General features: G+C 35.1%; 1 protein-coding gene across 7 annotated transcripts in view; it reads left to right on the forward strand.

The window, feature by feature from the left end:
* The window catches only part of szt2 (SZT2 subunit of KICSTOR complex), a 337,146-nt gene that overhangs the window by 230,528 nt on the left and 94,475 nt on the right, over positions 1–12,143 (forward strand). For all 7 annotated transcript variants that reach the window (XM_039735449.1, XM_039735443.1, XM_039735448.1 and 4 more), the window contains one exon: positions 3,790–4,063. In XM_039735449.1, coding sequence (XP_039591383.1) covers positions 3,790–4,063 — 274 coding nt within the window. The remainder of the gene's footprint in view (positions 1–3,789; positions 4,064–12,143) is intronic.

The following is a 12,143-nucleotide window of genomic DNA, read 5'->3' on the forward strand; positions in this document are numbered from 1 at the left end:
TACTGTTCCTTCAGGATAACCCCTACCCCATTTCTCCTCCAATCCACACCCTGACTGAACAATTTGAATACACCTCCAATCCACCTGGCCTTACTCCCCTTCCATTTTGTCTCTTGCACGCACAATATATCAACCTTCCTTCTCTCAATCATATCTGCTAACTTTCTCCCCTTACCAGTCATACTGCCAACATTGAAAGTTCCTACCCAGAGTTCCACTCTCTTTACTTTCCTCCTCTCTTCCTGCCTCCGGAAACATCTCCCCCCCTTCTTCTCCTTCTTCGGCCAAAAGTAGCCCAATTTCCACCAGCACCCTCTTGGCTAACAGTACTGGTGGCGGTCATTGTTAACCTAGGGCTCGACAGATCCAGTATGGAAATTTGTATTGTTGCCCGCATATTGATTTGGTACAGTTTTACACCAGATGCTTTTTCTGATGTAACCTTCCCCATTTATCCAGGTTTGGGACCGGCACGAAGAAACACACTGGTTTGTGCATCCCTTGTGGCTGGGTTGCAATATATCGATATTATATTAATATTAGTTTTGTGCCATGTAGCAGACTTGGCTTCCACCTGGGTGGTAATGGTGTCCTGTCCATGGTGGGATTTTTGTTTTATTTTGTTATTATTAAAGCATAATCAAGGCTATAATAGCAGGGGCAGTATAGGCAATTGAGTTATAAATAATCACTTACCTAAAAACAGCTCTTTCCAGGGTTGCTGACCCACTACTTGTGTTTGTCTGCCAGCTGTTTCTCTTTGCACAAGGATCATTACAGTATTTTTCACATCAGTACATATAGATAAAGAATGTAATGTTTGTAAAGCAGGATTTATATTATTAAGTGGTTGTTCTTGCTTGATTATCAAACTTATCTTTGAATTTGACAAAGTAGTTCTTAGACCAAAACACTTTGAGAATCACAAAGTCTACGATGTCTTAACCAGACCATAACTTGTGTGATTCACTGAGATTTTTTTTGCCTGTGGTTTATTTTTTATTTTTTTATTTAAACAAGCTTCTTTCTGTTAAATTTTACCATTATGATTCCATTATTATTTCTGACTGTGACTCTCTTGGATATTAAAAAATAAAATGACATTATTCCAACTAGGAACTGTTGACTCAGCCTTCAGTGTTTTTTGATAACAAATGAAGAATTTGTTACATTTATTTTCACACAAATTGATAATTTGTTGAAACTATTGTTTCTCCAGAGATGCTTGCCACAATGCTTTGAAAAACATTTAAAACGTGCTTAATGGTAACTTGTCTAGACAAAGGAAGTGACCTAATGTTTTTGAAGGTCTTAATTTCGGGAGACAGCAAGAGAATAGTCAAGAGCATTTAGACATACACAGTAATCACCATTGTTCTTTATCTTCAATTTTATTACTGGGCGGCAAATATACAAGCCATTAAAGACCTGGACATCAACACAAATAGATGAATATTTACAAGCCTGGTCTGCAATAGAATTATAATCTTGCAGTACTTCTTTATGTTCAATGCTTTGTGCTCCAGTAAATATAAATTATCATCAATACACTACAGTATTATGGATACAATGAGAAATCAAGCAAAATTACAGCTTTTATTGGCTAACTGAACAGATTGCAATGTGCAAGCTTTCGAGGCAGCTAAGGCCCCTTCTTCAGATGATTACATCTTGCATGAAGAAGGGGCCTTAGCTGCCTCGATAGCTCTTTTCAGTTAGCCAATAAAGGTGTAATTTTGCTTGACTTCTTATTGCATCCATAATGGCTAACACTGTACAACACCCTACTAAATTAATACACTAATAGTCCAATTGCCCTCCATATACTCAGAATATGAAACCAATGTAGGAAGCACTTTAAGACAGAGAAGCTCTTATCTTTTGCATCATTACATGACTACCACAATTTTCTATCCTCTCAAACATCATTCAATTTAAATTTGTCGAGAATGTATCCAGGGAAAGATTCAACCTGTGAAAGTTGCAATCTAGCTCCAGTCACACTGGGCCACATGTTTCGATCATGTAATAAATTAACATAATTTTGTGGCAAAAATCTTTGAATGCCTCTCAGACAGCCTTGGTTTCACAATCACTCCTAACCCATTAACAGCTGTGTTTGATGTATTTCCAGATAGGCTTAAAGTGGAGAAAGACAAACAAACTGTAATTGCCTTTACCTCACTACTAGCATGTAGACTTACCTTGCTCAATTGTAAGAATCCCACCTCACCTCTTTTAAGTCAGTGGGTAATTGATTTTCTATACTATTTGAAACTGGAAAGGATCTATTCAAATATTTTTTAAAATATGGCAGTATCTAATCAATAATATTTCAGAATAAGCATCTATATCAGGGAAAAGGATACTCTTGCTTCCTTGCTACTTTTAAAGATTTGCTCTGGTTGTTGGCTCTCCTCTCTTTCCCCTGGATGGGGGTTGAATTTTGGTTTGTTAAGTTTAACTTGATTATATGGAATGTTATATGCTTCAAATAAAATCAATAAAAATAAAAAAGGAAAAGAAAACAAAAAAAGATAAAAAAATTATCAATCCTTTGTAATAGAAAAGTGTGGTGATTAGTGTAGTGAATATAATTCTTAAATCTAACAACTTGATGGAAATGATAAACTTAAGGCTAGAACTACAAGATTACTTGTTTTTGTAATACTTTACAAAAAAGGTGTTTGAAATTGATCTGTAATTATTGAGAAAATCTGAGTCAAGAACTGATTTTTCAATAAATAAGTTAATGATTTATTTGTTAAATAAATAAATTTAATTTGTTTAATTTAATTGGTTGTGTACATTGTACAGTAGAAAAACTGTGATTTTTACTGATGTAGTTGGGACTGGGTAAAAAAGGACAGAATAAATTAAAGAACTAGTTTCCTTTACAAATTAATTATCTTGTTAAATTCAGATTATGACAGTGATAGACACATGAGGGGATAGAGTCTGAAGTTTGGGGGTTAACTTCCAAATATATTGTCTTTTTTTTTATTAAAACAGTTCATACAATCTGTGCTGCTAATATTTTAGGGAAGTCATGTTTATCTATTTTCTCATTAAAGAAATTAATTAAATCTGTGCTACACATGTTTGTATGGACTTTACATGGCAGTTTAATTACCCATTTCTCAAGTTAGCCAGTGTTTTAAACAGTACATAAGAGTCTGCAAATCTTCAAGAATGAAGAAAGTGAATCAGAGATGTTCTTAATGCCTTTCAAGCACTGAGTCCACTGTGTTCACAAGACCTATGATGTAGTTAATCTCCACCTTTGTATTACATTTTTGCCTTCTCATTTTTGATCATGTGCACTTTTAACAAACCATTCAGAGTTACAAGTCTTCCAGAATTAAGTTAGCTTCAAAAAGTATCCATAAATTTTAAGGTGGTGCAATCAAGGTGTTGAACTATTCTACTGTAGACTTAACCTGGAATTATATATTGTTTTGTCATAGTTCCTTTTCCCAGCAGCTCCCTCCAGTGGCACCAAGGACACCTGCAGGGCTCCATTCAGAACTATAACTCTCATAAAGTCCTGTCTGTGTCCAAACAGTAGATATGCCAGAGGGAATTTGCCACCCAGCAACTATTACTATTGTGATATTATCTAATTTAGAACTATTTATTGTATTTAATTTATATTGCTGCACAGCAATAATGCCTTTTAATCTTTTGAATTGTCATTCTGCTTTATTTAACCCCAATTTAATTTAATTGTAATTGTAATTTAGTTGAATCTTTGAAGTCTTTCATTTTTAGCTTTGGTTTTTATCACAGGAGCCCAATCACTTTTTGAGTACCACACTAGAAGCTGATGCACTTCTTCGTAGTGCAACACCACCCCCTACAAAGGATCAAGGCAAACTGAGTGGTTCTGGAAGGAGCTTACCTCCACTACATTTTTCAACAGAGTTGGTATCCTTTGATGAAGCTTTGCGGGACATTGCTGTAGGATGGCCTATCATGGCTATTCAGGATATAAGTGGAAATGCAGATCCAGTTTTTCGGCATGGAGCGCAGTTACTTGAAATTAAAGCCGTTGAGCGCAGAGGTAAGAAGCCAAACATAGCTTATTAATTAGGAATTGCAGAGTTAGAATATTTTCACAAATTTATTGCACATTTTCACCAGTGTAACAATAATGTTTTGATGGTTTGTTCAGAATAAAAACTTATTTTTAATTAAAGATTGATTTAAGTTAAAAAAAGTCTAATTTGCATTTGATCCTTTAGTGATAGTTTTCTAATCTTGTTACAATGTTCACTGTAAAAGTAAAATATATATATATATATATATATATATATATATATATATATATATATATATATACACACAGTGGGTACGGAAAGTATTCAGACCCCCTTCAATTGTTCACTCTTTGTTATATTGCAGCCATTTGCTAAAATTATTTATATTAATTCTTTCCCTCATTAATGTACACACAGCACCCCATATTGACAGACAAAAAAAAGAATTTTTAAAATTGTTGCAGATTTATTAAAAAAGAAAAACTGAAATATCACATGGTCCTAAGTATTCAGACCCTTTGCTGTGACACTCATATATTTAACTCAGGTGCTTTCCATTTCTTCTGATCATCCTTGAGATCACCTTCATTTGAGTCCAGCTGTGTTTGATTATACTGATTGGACTTGATCACAATGCATGTCAGAGCAAATGAGAATCATGAGGTCAAAGGAACTGCCTGCAGAGCTCAGAGACAGAATTGTGGCAAGGAACAGATCTGGCCAAGATTACAAAAAAAGTTATGCTGCACCAAGCACACAGTGGCCTCCATAATCCTTAAATGGAAGACGTTTGGTACGACCAGAACCCTTCCTAGAGCTGGCCGTCCGGCCAAGCTGAGCAACTTTGGTGAGAGAGGTAAAGAAGAACCCAAAGATCGCTTTTGCTGAGCTCCAGAAATGCAGTCAGGAGATGGGAGAAAGTTGTAGAAAGTCAACCATCACTGCAGCCCTCCACCAGTCAGGGCTTTATGGCAGAGTGGCCTGTCGGAAGCCTCTCCTCAGTGCAAGACACATGACAGCCTGCATGGAGTTTGCTAAAAGACACCTGAAGGACTCTGAGATGGTGAGAAGTAACATTCTCTGGTCTGATGAGACCAAGATAGAACTTTTTGGCCTTAATTCTAAGCGGTATGTGTGGAGACAACCAGGCACTGCTCATCACTTGTCTAATACAGTCCCCACAGTGAAGCATGGCGGTGGCAGCATCATGCTGTGGGGGTGTTTTTCAGCTGCAGGGACAGGACGACTGGTTGCAATCGAGGGACAGATGAATGCGGCCAAGTACTGGGCCGAAGGTTTCCCTTCCAACAAGACAATGACTCTAAGCACACAGCTAAAATAACGAAGGAGTGGCTTCACAACAACTCTCTGACTTTTCTTGAATGGCCCAGCCAGAGCCCTGACTTAAACCCAATTGAGCATCTCTGGAGAGATCTAAAAATGGCTGTCCACCAACGTTTACCATCCAACCTGACAGAACTGGAGAGGATATGCAAGGAGGAATGGCAGAGGATCCCCAAATCCAGGTGTGAAAAACTTGTTGCATCTTTCCCAAGAAGACTCATGGCTGTATTAGCTTAAAAGGGTGCTTCTACTAAATACTGAGCAAAGGGTCTGAATACTTAGGACCATGTGATATTTCAGTTTTTCTTTTTTAATAAATCTGCAACAATTTAAAATATTCATTTTTTTGTCTGCCTATATGAGGTGCTGTGTGTACATTAATGAGGGAAAAAATTAATTTAAATGATTTTAGCAAATGGCTGCAATATAACAAAGAGTGAAAATTGAAGGGGTCTGAATACTTTCCGTACCCACTGTATATGTATATATATATGTATGTATGTATATATATATATATATATATATATATATATATATATATATATATATATATATATATATACGTATATACATATATATACATTTATTTTATGCATTGTTTGAGTAATGCAGTAGCTTGACAGTATATAGGACACTGCCTGTATAAACTTGCAAGTATTTAAAATCCTTTCATGTTTAAATTGTAGCATGTGGTTTAAATTAATGAGCAAGCAAACAGTAGAATACTTTCTTTAACTATCTAATGTACTGTGGAACATTTAATAATCACTTTTGAGAAAGTATACTTAGTCTGACATTAAATATAGTTTTCTACAAAGATAATATAAAGTGATTAAGAAAATGGATGGAAAAGTCTAAATGGAAGTTTATAGATTGGTAAAGCATACTAAAGATATGTCAGTTAACTATTAGCTGTTTTTATATTCCATTTTTGTCCCTTTTACTAAATACTTTAAATGTATATAATAAAATATTTATTTAAATGTAATATAAAAAAACGTGAACCGCCTAATTCAGGTTATATTTCAGCTGAGTGACTCCAGTAGTTGCTGTTATTGGCAGAAGGGCAACAGGGCTACCTTGAATAGGGATCCCAATTAAAGACTCCAGAAACATTTAAAATGCCTTAAAGTAACAGTAGGCATCATACTACATAAAAGGCAAAAAGATATCGGGCATAGAGTACAGCTGGCAGCTAACATTGAGTCTGAGACTTCTGTAAAGAAAATGGTGAATGAGATGTTGTAAAACTCTTTTCCTTAAACCTTTTTAAACAGTCATGCAAAAAATACATTTCTAAACAACTTGCTGAAAGTATTATGCATGTAGAATCATGCTAAGGGATCATTTTGAGTTCAGTAGTAGAGCAGTGAAAATGCATTACTACTTTTAATAAGTTAGTTCCAGAGAAAATCAGAGACTATAAGAAATATTTAATGCACTAGATCTTAGTGAACATATTGTTGTTTATATTTTGTCATTAGTGATTTCTTAAATAAATACATATTAATGTTGTTATTATTTTAACATTCTGGTCTTGAGAGGACTCTAACCACATGTTCAATATGTATTGCAGAGTGCACAACGTCACAGTTATTTTAATAAATTAATGGCGAAGTGCACAAATATTGTTACTGTATTGCACCTAGTAGTATTTCATCTTTGATGTAACAACTGAAATCTTTTAAATGATAGACAAAATATAATTCTTTTTTATGTAGTTATTTTATTACTGATATATCACACACTACTATATCAATCCATCAATCCATTTTTTTTTTGTATTTTTCAAAACCAGAACATTACAGTGACATTCAATAGATCCAGCATAATAATAACATACCAGATACAACCATTTATTTTAAACTAATTATGAAAGACAACAGCAAAAAATGACAAAAACCAAAACTGATTCAATTCCCTCACCCAAAAGAATGATGAAAACAAGAGAGACTCATTTTTTTTTTTTTTTTAAGATAAAACAGTTGATGACATTAGCCAATCACAGGCCCAGAATAATTTTTCTAAAATAGTGTTAATGAATTCTTGCCAAATTTTTTAAAAGGTTTGGACATATCCTCTAAGGGAGAACTTAAGATTTTTTTCTAATTTAAGATAATATAGAACATCACTTACCCACTGAGGTGTAGAAGGTGGGTTGGGAATTTTCCACTTGGGCAGAATAAGCCTGCGTACTAATAGTGTGCGTGCAGGCTATGAAAAATTGATTTCTTCCTATACACTTTAATGCCATCAGTAAGTACATGAAATATTGCTGTTAATGGATTTGGAGTGATTGTAACACTGATGCTGCTTCAGAAGTATGTAAAGACTTTGGTCCAAACTGATGATAATTTAGTGCTTTCCAAAAAATATGTGGTGTAGTGATGCTGGAGCTAGAATGCATTTGTAGATTGGGTGCTTTCCTGGGTACATTTTGAACAGTTGTAATAGAAACAAATGTGATCAGTGAAAGACCTTTAGTTGAATTATGGAATGCTTAGCACAGATAGAACTGGAATGTTTTCTGTGTGTGACTGAGCTCCACTCCTTTTCTAAGATGCAGATCAAGAGGTACCTTTACCACTGTTCCCTAGGATCTTTCAGAAGTAGATTCTTTGTGTTTATTTATTTGTTTGTTTGTTTGTTTGAGAAAAGTTCTCATTTGCATATAGTAAAAAGTGTCTATATAAAGATCTTGTGCATGTTGATTCCTAGTAGTTTCCATGAGTCAAATCCTGAGTGTGTTTGAGAAGGTTAAAACAGGTGATTAGTATATATAGAAGCAACAGGTGAGATAATCTTTACCTTAAATGTGTCCTACACTGTTTCCATAGTTTAAGTAATTTGTGGAAGACTGGATTACTGGTGTACTGATGGTAGTATTGAGTGGAGCATAAAGCAGGGCATGCAAGGAAGATTTAGAACAGATTTTTTTTCCCAGATTGTAAGCCAGGCCAGTGTGAATTTTAGTTTCTGCTGAATTTCATGATTTTATTATGTCTATATTTAGTATTTGCCAATATTAATAACCATTGTAGTGAGACTTAAGGCGGGAGGTATTTGTTTATTGTGTCCATCAACTGTCAACTTTACTGTTGACATCAAGTGTAAGACTCATAATTTGGAATAAAATAATCCAAAAATTGAACAAATAACTCAAAGTAGGATACATTGCGTAGAACAGATGACAACACCATTTTTAAAATTGCACAAATTTCTCTGAAAAAAATAAAAAATCACATTCAGTTAATCTATGTAAACTAAACCTACATTGTTCAAAGGAATTTGGCTAAACATAACATGAACCTTTCTCTAACTGGTATGCCATTTTTAAGATAGCTGACTTAGTGGCATAAAGATATACAGGTCAAAATTCATTGGGGAACACCTGCCACTGGAAAGAACTAGGACTCTTTCGGGAAGTAAGCAACATTCCTTTTGATGAACAAAAGTATCTCTGCATGTTCAGCTGTAATCTGGTTTCATTAATAGTATGTGACAGTGCACTAAATAATCTCTCGCTCTCTACACTACTGCATGGTGCTAAAAGACATTTCCTTGACATCTGAGGCAAAGTGAGGAACCACACACTTTGTTAACTGACCAGTACTTAAGTGTTTTGTCTGAACGAGAAACTGGTTTATCCCAGGTATGTTCCCAGCTGTATGGCAGCAGTTGCAGGAACACAGCTCATTGATGCTACTACATTTGCATGTAAAATCTATCAAACATAAGCTCCAAACTATATTTGGCCGATCCAGGGACTTTTGGCGGGGATTGTCGCATAATCCTGTCCACCTCCCTCTAGGCCGCAGCAACACCATCTCTTTGGCCTCCTTGGCTATATTGGTGTTTGACAAGAACTGATCCTTATATAGTGCTGCTTATACAATGCTGTGAAAAAGTATTTGCCCCTTCCTGATTTCTTATGTTTTTGCATGCTTGAAACACTTAAATGTTTCAGATCATCAGATAAATTTAAATATTAGACAAAGATTACCCAAGTTATCACAAAATTCAGTTTTTAAGTGATGATTTTATTTGTTAAGGAAAAAAACAACTATCCAAACCTGCTTGGCCCTATTTGAAAAAGTAATTCCCCCCTCATTAAATCATGAAGTAACTGTGGTTAATCCCATTTTTGGAAAGCTGAGTTCAATTTCACTAGCCACACCCAGGCCTGCTTACTACCAGACCTGTTGAATCAAGAGATCACTTAAATAGAACCTGTCAGACAAAGTGAAGTAGGCCAAAAGATCCCAAAAAGGCAGACATCATGCCGCAATCTAAAGAAATTCAGGAAAAGGTGAGAAACAAGGTAATTGACATCTATCAATCTGGAAAAGGTTATAAAGGCATTTCTAAAGCTTTGGGACTCCAGCGAACCATGGTGAAAGCCATTATCCACAAATTGAGAAAACATGGAACAGTGGTGAACCTTCCCAGGAGTGGCTGGCCTACAAAAATTACCCCAAGAGTGCAGCGAAGACTCATCCAAGAGGTCACAAAAGAACTCAGAACAACATCTAAAGAACTGCAGGCCTCGCTTGCCTCAGTTAAGGTCCGTGTTCATGACTCAACCATAAGAAAGAGACTGGGCAAAAATGGCATGCATGGCAGAGTTCCGAGGTGAAAACCATTGCCAACCAAAAAGAACATAAAGGCTCATCTCACTTTTTCCATAAAAGTAACACTGCATTTCAGAAAAAGAACATTATACCAACAGTCAAACATGGTGGTGGTAGTGTGACGGTCTGGGGCTTCTTTGCTGCTTCAGGACCTGGACGACTTGCTGTGATTGATGGAACCATGAATTCTGCTCTCTACCAAAAATCCAGAACTAGAATGCCCGGCCATCAGTTTGTGACCTCAAGCTGAAGCGAACTTGATTTCTGCAGCAGGACAATGATCCAAAACACACCAGTAAGTCCACCTCTGAATCGCTTAAAAAAAAATAAGGTTTTGGAGTGTCTGGACTTCAATCCAATTGAGATACAGTGGCATGACCTTAAAAAGCGGTTCATGCTCAGAAACCCTCCAATGTGGCTAAATTGAAACAATTCTGCAAAGAAGAGTGGGCTAAAATTCCTCCACAACGTTGTGAAAGACTCATTGCTTGATTGCAGATGTTGCTGCTATGGGTGGTACAACCAGTTATTAGGTTTAGGAAGCAATTAGTTTTTCACATAGTGCCATGTAGCTTTGGATAGTTTTTTTCCTTAATAAATAAAATCATGTAGAAACTGCATTTTGTGTTTACTTGGGTTATCTTTGTCTAATATTTAAATTTGTTTGATGATCTGAAACATTTAAGTGTGACAAACATGCAAAAAAATAAGAAACCAGGAAGGGGCAAATACTTTTTCACAGCACTCTATTTATAACAGGATTTTTTTTTATTTTTTTTTTTATATATGCATGTCAGTTTTATGTCCAATCAGAAGACAATTTTTGATACATGAAGACATTTTATGTAAGTAATTGAGGAGAGTTTTCCAGAATGCTACATATTTATTTTAAGATATTTTGGATATTTTTTTTCATTTGCGCCCTACAGAAGTAATTCATAATAAACCCTTCAAATGTATTTAGACATGGTTATGGCAAGGAGTTGGGACACAAATTTGTGAAAGTCTCTTGCTAACACATACATTTTGAAAATCAACCTTGTATATATACAGTATATTTAAAAATGAGATATATCACATTGAACAGATTTTTAATAGTGAGTATATGGAAACAAGAACAACATCAAAAATTGATGCAAACACACATACCAATAAAAACAACATATATAAGTTTTATATCCAGTGCTTGTTTTCAGTGTTACATTAAATAACAAAACTCTACACCAGTAATGCTTCACATGATGAAGCACAGCACCGATTGCATTCCGTCATGCTCTGACAGAAAACAGATACATTAGATGCCATATTTTGCATGGTATAAAAGACAGATTTACTTGTAATTTGACCAGCCAAAATTAGTATTTATATTAAGAGAACCTTGAGCATTTCATTTCATTTAAACACAAAGTGTCAACTGGGAGTTTATCATGAAACTGTTTCAAAAAGCTTAGAAGGCAACAAAACTTTTTTTTTTTATCATTTTATTGAATTTATTAAAAGCAAATAACATTCCATACAAGCAAGTCACATTTTACAGAACTAAGTTCAACTCAAATCAACCAAGAAAGAGAGCTATGCCAACAGAGTAAAACTTTGATAGTAGGAAAAATAAATAAAATAAAAAGGGAAGAGAATCTGCTCCCTCAATTTAAATGCTTATTTTTAAATTTTATTGATTAGATCCTGTGAGGATTTGAAAAAGGTTTTGGACAGATCCCCTAAGTGAGAATTAGATTTTTTCCAATTTCAAATAATATATAACATCAGTTACTCACTGACATAAAAGAGGTGAGTTAGAATTCTTCCAGTTGAGCAAGATAAGTCTATGTGCCAGTAGTGAATTAAAGGCAATAAGTTTGTTTGTTCTTCTCCACTTTAAGTCTATCTGGAAGTACATCAAACACATCTGTTAATGGGTTAGGTGTGATTGTGACACCAAGGCTGTCTAAGAGGCATTCAAAGATAAAAATTATGTTAATTTGGTACATGCTCAAAACTTATGGTCCAATGAGGCTAGACCTTGATTGCAACATTCGCAGGTGGGATCTTGCCCTGGAAGCATTTTGGACTATTTTAAACAAGATAGATGTGCTCGATAGATGATTTTAAGTTGAGTAATTGTATGCTT

This window comes from Polypterus senegalus, chromosome 14 (assembly GCF_016835505.1).
Source record: "Polypterus senegalus isolate Bchr_013 chromosome 14, ASM1683550v1, whole genome shotgun sequence".
In the NCBI taxonomy this organism is placed as follows: Eukaryota; Metazoa; Chordata; class Cladistia; order Polypteriformes; family Polypteridae; genus Polypterus; species Polypterus senegalus.